Genomic DNA, 13,940 nt, shown 5'->3' on the forward strand with positions numbered 1-13,940 from the left:
GAGTTTCTCCTGGTCTCTCACGACAGCCAAGCTCCCTGTTTCCCTGTGTAAATGAAAGGCAAAAGCCCTCCCTGGTACACTGGTACACGAGTGAGGGAGGTCCTGAAACAGGCTTGGAATCACGTGTACTTAATGAAAAGTCCAAAAGCTGCCATGGGAGAGAGAGGAAGATGCAAAAGCTCGGGCTGTAAAGGGATTAAACTGAAATAGAGCTACAGGCTGTTTATTGGTTTTTATATTTTGATTTTGGAAGTTACCAAATAGCTTACCTCTGTGCCTGTGTTGATAGGTCACGTCTAAGATCCCAGTGCACCCCTGCCTCCTGGTGTTTATGCTCTGTGGAATTCCCTCTTCTGGAGTATGGGCGGGACATTTCTGAGTAGCAGACCACTGCCAAAGTCATGTGATGTCACTTCTAAGATTAGGTCGTAAAGGACTGTGACTTCTGTCCTGCTAGCTTTTCTCTCTCTTGCCTTCTAAACTTCCTTGCTCTGGTGAAGCCAACTGCTTTAAAGTACCACATGGAGAGGACTCATGAGGGTGGGGGCCACAGCCATCAAGGAACTGAGATCCTCAGTCCAACAGTATATGAAGAACTGAATCCTGCCATCAACTGCCTGAGTGAGCTTAGAAGCAGATTCACCTTCAGCTGAACCTTAAGATGACTTCAGCCCCAGGCAACACCTTGACTGCAGTCTTGTGAGCCAGAGACCCCAGCTAAGCGGCACCCAGATGCCTGACCCACAGCAACTCTGGGATAGTAAATGTGGGCATTCTAAGTGACAAAGTTTTGGGGTCATTTGTTACTGAGAAATAGGTAACTAATACAGTATACAGAACTCCAGAGCAGGGATCAGCAAAGTTTTTCTGTAAAGAGATAGATAGTAAATACTTTCAGGTTTGTGGACCTCATGGTCTCTTGCAGTTACTCAACTTTGTTGCTGTAGCATGAAAGCAGCTATAGACAATATGGAAATGAATAAGCATGGCTATGTTCCAATAAATGTTTATTTAAAAAAACAGGCGGTGGGGCGCCTGGGTGGCTCAGTGGGTTAAAGCCTCTGCCTTCGGCTCAGGTCATGATCCCAGGGTCCTGGGATCGAGCCCCGCGTCGGGCTCTCTGCTCGGCAGGGAACCTGCTTCCTCCTTTCTCTCTCTGCCTGTCTCGCTGCCTGCCTGTGATCTCTGTCAAATGAATAAATAAAAATCTTAAAAAAAAAAAATTTTAAAAAATAGGCGGTGATTTGGCCCCCTGGCTATAGTTCGTTTGCCAATCCCTGCTCTAAAGTACAGATTCTGTGGAAATATTATTATTATCATTTTTCAAAGATTTTATTTATCTATTTGAGAGAGACAGTGAGACAGAGAGAGCATGAGCAGGGGAGAGAGGCAGATGGAAAGGGAGAGGAAGACTTCCCCACTAAGCAGGGGAAGGTGAGGGGCTCATTCCCAGGACCCTGGGATCATCAGCTGAGCCGAAGGCAGATGCTTAACTGACTGAACCACCCAGGTGCCCCGGAAATATTCTGAGCTAAAATGCATGGTCCCCATTTTACCACTGTATTAAAAATTAGTTTAACAATTAAAATAAAAGCTCAACCTGTCACAGCACAACAATTACAGACAGCTGAACATGGAATCAGATGTTCAGGAAATTTCTAAATTTGGTAAATAACCTAAGAAGTTCAAATATTTTTTATGATAAGTGGATACCTCTCTATCTGCATCGGATATGGAAACGTTGGAAGTCCAAACTGGAGGTAAATTAGAGCCAGAAGAACACTTACTACATCAGCTGTTTATATCACAACTACAATCACAATAGCCCCTTAATCACACACCCACCACTTTCCTCTCATACGTCATGCCAGTGAGAACTGATGATTACCTTTGCTTTTGGACAACGGTGATGGCGGCTGCTCTGTAAACACTTCTAGGGGTGGGGAATCGTGGTGGTCGAAGTCTTTGTCCATGGCTTCTATGAGACTGGTGATGTCTGAGTCCTCTGAGCTGTGCCTTGTGCTGCCGGCACGTTCTGGGTGGGCAGGGTGCGAGAGGGGGGCGGGGGACAGCCTGTCCAGCTGCAGCTCCTGGTGCTGAGGCACTGGTGGTGGTGGTGGTGGAGGTGGAGAGTGCTGCTCCAGCGGGCTGTGGACATGGTGCTGACTGCTGTGCTGGCTCTGTTTGGCTCCTTTGGACTTTCTGCCTGCTGCGTGACCTTGGGCCACTGCACTAGAATCTAAGACAAGGGGGCTTGCTTTGCTAGCAGCTTGTGCAGAAGTCCTGCTAGAGGTACTTGAGCTGTTTTTTGCTCTGACGTTTTCCACGTCAGCTGAGTTTCTATTGCTGTGACTGCTGTGTGGGTGCACCGGTGGGCCACACTGCTTGTGACTCCCTCCACTGGTTCGGGATGACGAGCCGCCTGCTCCACAGAATCCCCTACTGTGACCGGGGTCACAGCTGAGTGTGTTCAAGCTGAAAAAAGGACCAACTGCAGATCAGTAAAGAGCAACTTATAAAATCTAAGATTAAAAAAATGTTACTCCTCAGGACAGCCACAAGAGAAATATAAATTAAGGAAAAAAAAACCCAGCAAGAAATAGGGATGCTTTCCACAATTTTATAGGATCTGTTCTCTCTGAAAATTTAGCAATCAAGTCAGTGATCTAAGAATATTTTAATCCTCATTAACATAATAATAAAAACATGGGATTTGCTGTGAGTTCCTAGTAGAGAAGAGAGCTATACACAAGAGATTATGAAGTTATTAGAATTAAGATTTCTTCCCCCTTGAGCAAAGATGAAAAGAAAAACTTATTTTTTCTTTTAATTGTATCAGCCACATCTATGTGTACTAGAGAATTTATTTCCAGCATGTGAACATACTTTCCTTCAGATGAAATACCAACGATTCTCCTGAGATCAAATGGTCTGCCCACATCAAAGGGTGGGTTCGAGGCCTCAAAGGACAGTCGCCTTCGAAATGGCTCCCAAATTCCTTGAGCTTCTAAATAGGCTGTTCCAATTACCAAGAGAAACAGTGCACTGTAGGGGCACAGAACGTGGAGAGTTGGGATTCACTTGTTAGTGTAAGGGTAACAAAATTTTATATTAAAGGCAGAGTTTTTTGGTAAAGTACAACTGGATGTATAAAGCAGAGATGCCTGAGACAATTTTTACTGGACTAGACAAAAACAAAGCGTCACGAATAAAAGTCTGCAGGGTCCTTTTTATAGAATGCCAACTTACACGGAGGCTGATAGAGAAGAAATAATTACTTGTATCAGAACAGATACTTGGAGGTTACTTTTCCTTTTACGAAGAAGAAGCTTTTACCTTGCGGTTTTAACCTTCTAGGCCAATTCTTTTCCCTTAAAGGATGTGTGGGGTAACTATGTAAATTTAGGGGCAAGTGTATCAGATTCTCTAAACCCATAAATATACTGGAAAAAAAGATAAGGTTGCTGAAGATTTAAAAAAATTTCTCATGTTTTGTGTTGCTTAGGTCTGCTTAAAAAAAATACTATATAATGTTGAGTAAATTACCTATGCCCAAATCAAGTAACTTTACCTGGCAAATTATGAGTGGTTTTTTTCCTTTAAGAAATTAACATGTACTTAATTTCTATAAGAAATTTTAAAGGTAGAAGACTTTTGCTTATTGTATATGCTACTCAACCGGGGTTCAGTTCTGACTGCTCCCACTAGTAGACGTGGTTTGATCAAGGCAAAAAGGTCTGTTCTGTTTGCGGACATAGTGCTAGCACTCAGAACAGTGACTGGCACACAGCGAGCGTGCGAGCAGTAGTGTCAAGTGACGCCTGAACACCAACCTCAAAAGAAGACACAAGTACCTCATTATTCCTGAGATGATGATGTACAGAGCCAGCTCCCAGTTGGGTCTGGGCAGGGCTTCTGCACAGGTTGCTAACATATGGTATGGAAGGGATGCGTTCAATACAAATACAAATTCAGAGCCACTGGTTGTTATAAACTTCAGTTCACGAATAACTCTAGAAGCTGTGAAATCAGGAGTAAACCTAAAACAGAATAGTGGCAGTTAGACTAGTTTTAAAAATACACCATAGCCGGTTACATCTAATACCAGTGCCACACACCTTTGGATCCTAACGGGGAATTTTAGAGTTTGGTACGTCTATTCAACTTCTAAGACTTCATTTTAAGGTCTCATTTTAAGACCGAGAAAGCATTATTCTCTGAGGTTAATAACAAATACAACTATATTCTGTCGGTAATTAGAGAAAACTTCATGAAAAAGAAGAATAATGAGCTTAATTATTAATTCAGGAAGTGCTCTCTGAGCTTCTCTCCCTTCCTCTTTTCTCCTTTATCTGAATCCACTCTTTTCTCTCAGGATATATTCCTAACATATCCTGAGAGATAAAGCGAAATATATGCACACAGAACCTGAGAGATAAAATAAAAAAACAAACAAACACACAGAACCAAAAACCATCTTAGCCCTGGTGATCTTCTCTTCATCTCTTGCAGTACTGACTTCTGCCCTAATTATTTTATTTTTATTTTTTGCCAACTGTATGCTCTCCAATCAGATGGTCGGCACTGTGAGGAGAGGCGTCTTCTTCTCCACTGTGCCGTTAGGTACCAAGCACTATGCCGTACCTGAGTACTATCATTCCATACTGAGTGACTACCCATTGAAGATCATGAAAGTATCACTCAGTTAAGGGGACAGAGGTTACATTTTATTACACAAACTCTATAATCTAACAAGTTACCAACTGACTGTCAAAACAGGCTGCAGCTATTCCCAATACAGGCATTAACAATGTCTTCTGACCAGAACATTACACACTCCTCCATTGCACAACATGGAAAAACTGCATGTGTGCGATGCAGGGACCTCTCTGTTACTGAGACTGAATTTATAATTAATTTCCTACCAAAACCTTATGCTTTAACACAGCCCTGGAAATAATTGTGAAACCGGTTTCTAAGATTATCTGATCCACTTTGGATATATAGGAAGTTTCACAAACAAAGACACGAAGAAATAACTAAAGATGAAGGGGAAACAAATCAAATGAGTACATTTGTGGATAAAGACTTTGTGAGTATGAAAACGTATCTTTGCACAGTCTGAACAACTGTACTATTTGAGGGTGATGGGAAGCCAGTAATTTGTTACACCTCCCAAGATAGTACTTACAATATGATTATGTCTTTAGAGGCGTTGGCGCTTAGTGCAAACTCTTGACAATTAACAACTTTAAAGCCGTATCCCTCACACGAGTACCCACTGACTTCAATGGTTTCTATGTGAATCTGAAGTTGTCCCGTATTCTCTACTTTAAATGTTCTTTTCAATGTGAAATTTGGTTCTCTTAGTTTCAAACCTAAAGGAAGGAATGTCAAGAGTATAAAATCTTGTTAGCATGTGCTGTAGGTCCAAGTGATTATCACATTCACCATAAATGTACGCCAAACATTATGAACCACCTCCTCATGCCGAAGAGATTAGCTGGTACCCAGACTTCATCAAGAAGTACTATTCCACTTTGTTGTACCATTTGAGATAGCAAAAGTTTAATTATGCTTTATTTTTCATACGCAGAGTAAATCATCTAAGACATGCAATGGAAATTGAACTTTGAAATATTTGAAGATTCAAATCAAACAACCCTGAAAACAAGTCAGGGTATTTCATTAAAAATCTTAAGTATTCATCACTAATATACACACGTGCACATAGAGAAATACTGTTTGTTTTGGGGGAATTATTTATTTTTGGAAACAAACACTGAAAGTTGTGCCATTGAAACTGTTAGGAATACTTACTATCTGTACAATCTTTCAACAACGCTTCTGTGATTTTAAAGCGTAAGGAACTCCCTGGACCTGGAAGCTTGCCTGCCACCCTCAAGTTCTCAGTTGTTCCTTGTCCTTGGACCATCACAGCATCCACCACTGTCAGATTATTTCTGTGCAAGAAATACAGAATTTTCTCCCATTAAAATTTGCGTTAATTATAAATTTGCATAAATTATAGATAATTGATCTATAACTCATTTTTTTAATAAACCATGTAAAAATGAATATACTAAACTTTAGAATGAAACATTTACACTTCAAGAATTTAAAAATCTTTACACAGAGAGCAGCAAGAGTTTTTCATTTTTAAGAGTCATACATGGTATAGTAACAACACTACTCAGGTTTTCAAGTTCTAAATATAATCACAGAGGTACATTTCATCAAGTGTGATATGTTGTGTGCATGTTTTGGACAAAGTGAATACCCTATTTATTTTTAATTCATTTTTAAAAAAGATCTTATTTATTTACCTGAGAGAGAGATAGAGAGCATGGGGGGGGGAGGGTCAGTGGGAGAAACAGACTCCCTGCTGAGCATGGAGCCTGATATGGGACTCCATCCTGGGACTCCAGGATCATGACCTGAGCCGAAAGCAGTTGCTTAACCAGTTGAGCCACCCAGGCACCCGTGAATACCCTATTTAATAATCAGACGCACAAACTCACATTAAAACAAATCAAGTAAGGACTTCTGAGTAAGTACTAAAAATCAACTCACACTTAAATCACGGAACATACCTGATTATGATTAGTGAAGAAACAGTTCTATTGTGAATCGGAGTAAACTTTACTTTGACAGATTTCTTCTCTCCAGGTTTTAAAATTAGGTTTAAAATTGAATGTCGAGAGAGGCCTTCTGTAAATCCTGTTGAACTCTGCAGTGGATGAGCCTTAAATCATTGGGTAAAACAACAGAAGTCACTATTATATTCTCTGGAAAGAAGTTTTTTTCTTTACCCCATCCACAGCCCAGTACTAGTTTCTTGAACTGATTAAATGTGTGAACAATTTTACCCCTCATGATTCAGATACTGTTTAGCCTGCAGACAAAGTAGCAACCAGTGATGGCCCTTCTCATTGTGCTTTAAGTCACCAAAAGGGCTTTGATCCCGTCACCAAAGTCCCTATATTTGTACTAGGCATTTGTTTTTGTATACATATCTTTTTAAGACTAAAAAATTCTGAAATGTAATACACATACATAAAAAGGACACAAACCTAAGAAGCAAAGCTCAAAATTTAGCACAAAGCTAAGAGCTATGCAACCAGCACCCCAAAGTCCTATGTTGCCATTCCCACTTTCATCCAATTTTCCTGTTCCTTCTCCTTTTGATGGGTATCAGCTGAAGAGTCTTCAGGGTGTATCAGATTTTTTTTATTTGTAAAAATATTTCCAACTCATATCCATCTATCTTTGAATATTATTTTGAAAGCTCAGCACATAATTACTGTTTAACATTTGATTGACTGAAAGTTAAATAATAGCTTAGTTTAATAATCAAAAGATCGCTTCTTGACAGCCAGTTACAGATAAGATTTAAAATATACTTTTTATTAAAAATATGATAGTTCATACTTAAGGATACACTGTTCTGATTTTTAAGCAACATTAAGTGTAAGCTTTTTTGGTGGTGGTGGTGGGGGGGGAGGGTTGGAAACACCTGGCTACAAATGTCCACGGTTCTTCATGGCTCTGCTAATATGTGGAAGGGGAGTGAGGTTTGCATGACTTTCTCCTCCACTTGGCATAGTTAGGTTTAAAACATACAGATCTATCTACTTGTGTTGGCATGATTCTACAAACATAACTTACAGTCAATAGACTTAATGAAGCTGCCTACTGAAGCATCACGTTGTCTACCATTTGATAGACAAACTGAATTAGCTGCTTTTCTCATGGAAGACCATTCATAGTTGAAAGAATGACTGACAGTCTGTGGTTGTTCAGACTTGGGTATTTGGTAGAGATTTTCACAAAAATGAAGTGTGTCTGTCCAATTAAGGAAAAACAACTGAAGTATTTGTTGCCCATGGTAAAATTTGAGTGAGAAAATTCAGAATTTTGGAAAACGTGCATCTACCCCTGTGAACTTCACAGCTTTCCAATAGTTAAGGAATTCCTTGATGAGATTGGTAGTTATATAAATGAATATGATTTTTTTGGATTTTGTAGAGTGAATCATGTCAACATTTGGAAGCTCTGCCTATCTCAGTGAACCAGTATTTTCTGAATAACTGATGCATGCTGTTAGAATTAATTAAAAAGGCAGTTAAGATACTCTTTTTTTTTTTTTGTAACTACGTAACTGTGCCAGGTCATGTCAGATATCTGTCATATACTTCAACCAAAACAATACAGCATGAGAGACTAAATGCAGAAGCAGTGGGGCTCTATCTATGTATTAGGTCTGAGAGCCATTAAAAGAGATCTGTAAAAATGTAAAACAATCTGTTCTTCTTGCAAAAAGTCTTTTTGGGAAAATACAGCTATTTTTAATTTTTATGTTACCTGTGTTAAATGGAATGAGTTTATTCTTATTTTAAATGAATTAAATATTTTAAAGATCTTTCACAGTTTTTTCCCAGTTTTGAGAAGTAACTGACATACATCACTGTATAAGTTTAAGACACAGTGGTCTCATTTACATATACTGTAAAATGATTACTGCAACGGGCTCAGCCAGCATCCTCCTTCTTATACAGACACAGTGAAAAGAAAAGAATGAAAAAAAGAATAAAAGGAAAAGAACTTTCTCCCTGTGATGAAAACTCTTCGGATTACTCTCTTAACAACTATCTACTATATATATAGCAGTGTTGGCTCTAGTCAACATGTTGTAATCACACATCACATCCCTAGTACTTCCTCGTCCTGTACTTGGAAGTTTATACCTTTTGACCATTTCTCTCCCAATTCCCTCTCCCCTCACCCCTCTACCTCTGGTAACCACAAGTCTGATCTCTTTTTCTAGGAGTCTGAGTTTTTTCCCTTTTTTAAAGATTCCACATATAAGTGAGATACAGTACTGCCTTTCTCTGTCTGACTTATTTTACTTGGCATAATACCTTCAAGGTCCATACATGTTGCCACAAAATGGTAGGATTTCCTTGTTTGTTTGTTTTTTTTTGGCTGAATAATATTCCACTGTATAAATATATACCATAAGTTCTTTATCTATTCATTCATCAATGGACACTTAAGATTATTGCCTTGGCTATTATAGATAATACTGCAATGAGCATGGGGGTGCGGATATCTTTATGAGTTAGTGTTTTTGCTTCCTTTGCAAAAGGAAGTAGAATTGCTGGCTCATTTGGTAGTTCTATTTTAAATTTTTTGAGGATCCTCTATGCTGTTTTCCATAGTGGTTGTACCAATTTATATTCCTACTCTTCTTTCCACATCCACACCTGCATTTGTTATATCCAGTCTTTTTGATAATAGCTATCTAACAGGTGTGAGATGATATTTTATAGTGGTTTTAATTTGCATTTCCCTAATGACTGTGATGTTGAGCATGGTTTCATATACTTTTTGGCCTTTTGCAGAAAAGATCTCTCCGTTTTAATTTTTAATATGGTAAATACGGAGAGATGTGACCCACATGAACAAAAAAACCTTTTTGGAGTCATGAATAATTTAAGACTGTAAAGAAGTCCTGAGACCAAATACTTTGAAAACCATGGGTTTTATAACCACTATAGAGGACGGTGATAGAATTCATCCTAACCTTACTCTAAGATCTAGTATTTCATATTTAGAATAAATTTGTGAGATCTAGAATATTCTTACACATCTTCCTACCTTTCACAGTGCCTACACTTCAGTGTTTTATACCTTGTAAGTAACACGAAAGAACTTGTGTTTGATAAGAAAAAAAGGTAAATATTAGCTCATTTACTTCTTATGTGTATTTCCTCCCTTATAAAAGCAGGGTGAAAGAAATCTCTGATTATTGAGCTTTCTAATTATTTGGAATCTAGATAACCTTGAGCTTATTAGGTTGTCATTTTATGCATTTTATGCATGGAAAAAACCAACCAGGAAAATATTCCAAGAGAAAGGCACGAGACTAGAACATATGTCTATATTCTAGTCTGGTGTTCTATTATTTGGCAGAAAAAAGACACATTGAAATTTACTTTCTTACATTGAAAATTACTTTCTTACACAAAATTGACTTATAGACAGTATAAAAAAAACTACTATTCTACAAAGATTTAGCTTACACATGCCTTATAGACTAAAACTCGAAACTACGGGAAAGAACACAAGTATTTCAAGAACTATAGAATATCTGGTCTGACAGGCTAATTAGGGACACTGACTACGTGGCATGACAGTATGGGGGAGGGCTCTGGGATCTGAGAGAACCAGACTTTAATTTCGCCCTGCCAGTTATTTCATACCTGCCAGGTATGAACTTGGGGCAAGTTCCTTCCTTTTCCTGAGTTTTATTTTTCCCCAGCAACAGAACAAGGAAATCTTTACCTTTTGGGGTAGTTAGTAATTGCTCAGCCTGGCTGCCTGTAATGATTCCATGAAATTACAGATGTGAATGTACCTGCTATAATGCTGACACATACTAGATGCTCATGATACTGGGAAGCATTCTTCAAGATGGCCCCCCAATACTGAAAACCTTCCTACTGCTTTTCTTTCCTGGCCTACTTAGCCACAGATCGACTTATCTAGTCAACATTCAGCACAGTCTTCCTACGCACCAAGGAACCATTTGAAGGACTTCCCATGAGTTTGTTTAATCTGTTCAACAACTATGGGTCTGGCATTAATGGAGCTTACAATTTTATTTGGAAGTATCCAAAATAAAAATTTAAATGACCAAGCTCAATATTTTGAAGCTTAATAAAAATAAATTATGTTAGTATATACCTCATTTAGATACTCTCAGGGTTTCTGGTAGCCATTATTGTAAACCTTCATGGACTCAAGGAGTAATGCCTGCAAACTGGAATCTTCTACCCAGTGTGCCTCATGTTGATCTAAATCCCATCTATTCCCCCTGGGGTTTTTTTTTTTTTTTTTTTTTTTCCTCTAATTATTGGACTGCTCTGACTTCTTCAGTAACTTCCCCTTCAGCCAAATTTAAGGATAGTCAGTAGGTTTCCTCCATGTTTGCACTTATAATATCATAGAGTTATTTCTCAGGAATAGTATGAAGTTTGCATACTTACACTGTTTCTGAAGACTTGGAATTCTAGCGTTCTTAAATCTATCTTTGCCACCTTACTCAAGTTAAACCTAAAATTAAAAAAGTATATATATTTCTTCATAAACAGCATCATAATTAATGGGTAATTAGAGTAATTATCAAGTCTGTACTTTATTTACAAATTACCTTTTGGCAGATTCTAAGGTCAGTATTACCAGATTAATAGCCTTCCAAAAATTAAAGGCCAACTTACAGTTAATATTTTGTTCAGTTTTTAAAACTAAAATATTTAAAAGGTTCTACTTGTTTTCTCTTTATGATCTTTCATTTTTTAATATTGTTTTAGAAAGGAGTTCAACATTACTTTTTCTTGTCTTAAACTGAAAACTCTTCTAGATACTTAACATATTATGAATATCTCTCTCCAGAACCCCCTCTCAATTTTAATTACAGATTTAGAATTTCTCTAAGTCAAATCTATAACTGTATAAGCTAAGACAGAGTTCTAAATGTGTAAAATAATAATTCAATGCTAATATAGAACATTTTGATTAATTAAAGCAGTGCTTACCGTGATATTAACTTATCTACAAAGACTGAAGGATTGGAATATAAAGCCAGAGGAATAAATTGAATATAAACAGGAACATCTGCAGGATTTTCCAAAGTAATCTCTTCTTCCTTAAACAAAGTAACAAAACAGTAAATGAAATGTTTCCATAGTTAAAAGTAAGAGTAGATACTTAACAGCCCTGTTACGAATTTCCAAAAACCAATGTCACTCTGAATACTTACGGAGGAGCAGTTTGTATTAGTAAGTGGAAATTTCAAGTGCCGGGGTGAGCTAATTATAGAAGGCCAGGAGAGCTCAGCAGTGATTTTTGATAATATATTTTTTTGAAGGTCTGTATTTACTTCAAATAAAGCACTCAGTCTAGAAAAAAAAATTTGTTAGTTACTATATAAAAATGAAATATCTGAGTTTTCTGAATATAAGAAATCTAATTAGGCTTGTATACTTCAGAAATTTTATTCTGGCCCTGAATAAATATAGTTTTATTTGTTCGGACATTTTACTATGTTTTTAATAGAAATCTATGAAGATGTCTGTTTTGGCACTAAGAGGTGATCACTGATCACCTGTGTTGTTTTTGTACTGAATAGTGAAGGAATAGTGAAGGACAAGGCAGACATATACGTATAACATATGGTGTTAAGGGATCCTAAAGGAACTTGCAGCCTAGTGGAAAGATCTAGACACCAACAGCAGAGTGCTGATGAATATTCATCAGCAGAACTTATGAGAAGGCAGTGCATTGCTTGGCATATGGCTTTTTACCCCCTGAGATTAAAAAAAAAAAAATGAAGGAAAATCTTAATATGCAACGAGGATGTCAGCTGAAGTGGTAATACATATGAGGGTTTTGCGCAGATATATGTAGAGTTATCAAAAATATTCAGGACCTCATTTGAGTATTTCTCTACTTATGAGCATTCATAAGCCAGCTGTTTAGAACTCAAGAACGTATTCCCTAAGGAAACACTATTACACACGGGGCTAAGGTTCCTGGGCCCAAACACAGAAGCCCACTTCTGTTTTTTAAATTAAGATTTTATTTATTTATTTGACAGAGACAGAGAGAGAGAGAGAGAGAGAGAGAGAGAACACAAGCAGGGGAACTGGGAGAGGGAGAAGCAGGCTTCCCGCTGAGCAGGGAGCCTAAATTAGGGCTCGATCCCAGGACCCTGGGACCAGGACCTGAGCCAAAGGCGGATGCCTAATGACTGAGCCACCCAGGCGCCCCCATTTAAGCCCATTTAAACCCACAATACTACTGAATTGTGACACTCTAATATTGGTAAGAGTACAGATTTTATAAGGCGAAGAACAGAAATTCTCTGTAACACAAAGTCAGCAGCAGGGAGAATGCCACAGTCACTGTGCACCTGGGACATGATGGCATGGGACAGACGAGAAGCCTAGCTCCTTAGCTGTGGAGTGCTGGGCATACAAGGAGGAAGGGAGAGGTTTTGGTGGGGGAGAGGTGAAGAGGCTCTTCAGCACCGCTCCAAGTTTATCTGTTCATAATGTTAACATTTGGAGAATGTCTATACACTGTAAGGTCTGTAATGGAAATGTAGGCGACCAAGAACTAGTGAATTCATTAGAGGTTTCTCTCTGTTTATTTTCACCATTTTAAAGTAGAACTTTAACTCTTTTGCCTGAAGAAAATTTTTGATAGTAGGTAGTTCAGATAAATGAAACCCTCAGATTCAATCACTAATGGTTTGAAAAATGTATAGTACTATAAATTAGATTCTCTAGATACTGACAAATACATTCAAATTAGCCAAGTGAAGAAGAGCAGTTTTTATCAGTTACCACGTTATCAATATTCTAATCAAATTCTCTTCTGGAGCACAAGAAAGATGGTACTTCTACCTTGCTGAGGAAGTGTGTTTCTGCTTTTGAATCCAGGTGTGGTTGGGTTTGCCATTAGCACATTTTCTGCCTGCCAATGACATATGGTTGAGCCTCAGTGAACTGGGCTCTAGGTGCCCCCTAAAGGCTCAGCACTTGGGAAGGGAAGAGGCAGTTCTTTTCACAAGGAGCAAATGGACACTTGGTCTCCACTGTGGGACTGAACCTAGGAAATGTTTTCTCTGCCTTTAGCAGAGGGCAGTGGTAGCTCTTACGCAAATGGCTGTATCTCTGGTGAAAAATGTATGCATCCTCTATAAAGACAACTTCAAATAGTTCTTTGATTTTAAGGAAGTATCTAGAGCACTGAAGGAGAGAGAAAAATGGCAGTGTGTGTATTTCTGAGCAACATGCAATTAAAATGGCAATTTAAGACTCCTTCTTAATAATTTTCTGAAGATGAAGCATTATTTTCTTAGCTATAGAGAA

General features: G+C 38.2%; 1 protein-coding gene across 2 annotated transcripts in view; it reads right to left on the bottom strand.

The window, feature by feature from the left end:
• The window catches only part of LOC111155839 (transmembrane protein 131), a 216,665-nt gene that overhangs the window by 29,953 nt on the left and 172,772 nt on the right, over positions 1-13,940 (bottom strand). For both annotated transcript variants that reach the window (XM_022516255.1, XM_022516256.1), the window contains 9 exons: positions 11,825-11,963; positions 11,601-11,710; positions 11,052-11,118; positions 6,594-6,745; positions 5,821-5,963; positions 5,192-5,378; positions 3,855-4,040; positions 2,887-3,045; positions 1,889-2,475 (listed from right to left, as the gene is read on the bottom strand). In XM_022516255.1, coding sequence (XP_022371963.1) covers positions 1,889-2,475; positions 2,887-3,045; positions 3,855-4,040; positions 5,192-5,378; positions 5,821-5,963; positions 6,594-6,745; positions 11,052-11,118; positions 11,601-11,710; positions 11,825-11,963 — 1,730 coding nt within the window. The remainder of the gene's footprint in view (positions 1-1,888; positions 2,476-2,886; positions 3,046-3,854; positions 4,041-5,191; positions 5,379-5,820; positions 5,964-6,593; positions 6,746-11,051; positions 11,119-11,600; positions 11,711-11,824; positions 11,964-13,940) is intronic.

This window comes from Enhydra lutris, unplaced genomic scaffold (assembly GCF_002288905.1).
Source record: "Enhydra lutris kenyoni isolate GAN:26980312 unplaced genomic scaffold, ASM228890v2 scaffoldscaffold44, whole genome shotgun sequence".
NCBI classification, from domain to species: Eukaryota; Metazoa; Chordata; class Mammalia; order Carnivora; family Mustelidae; genus Enhydra; species Enhydra lutris.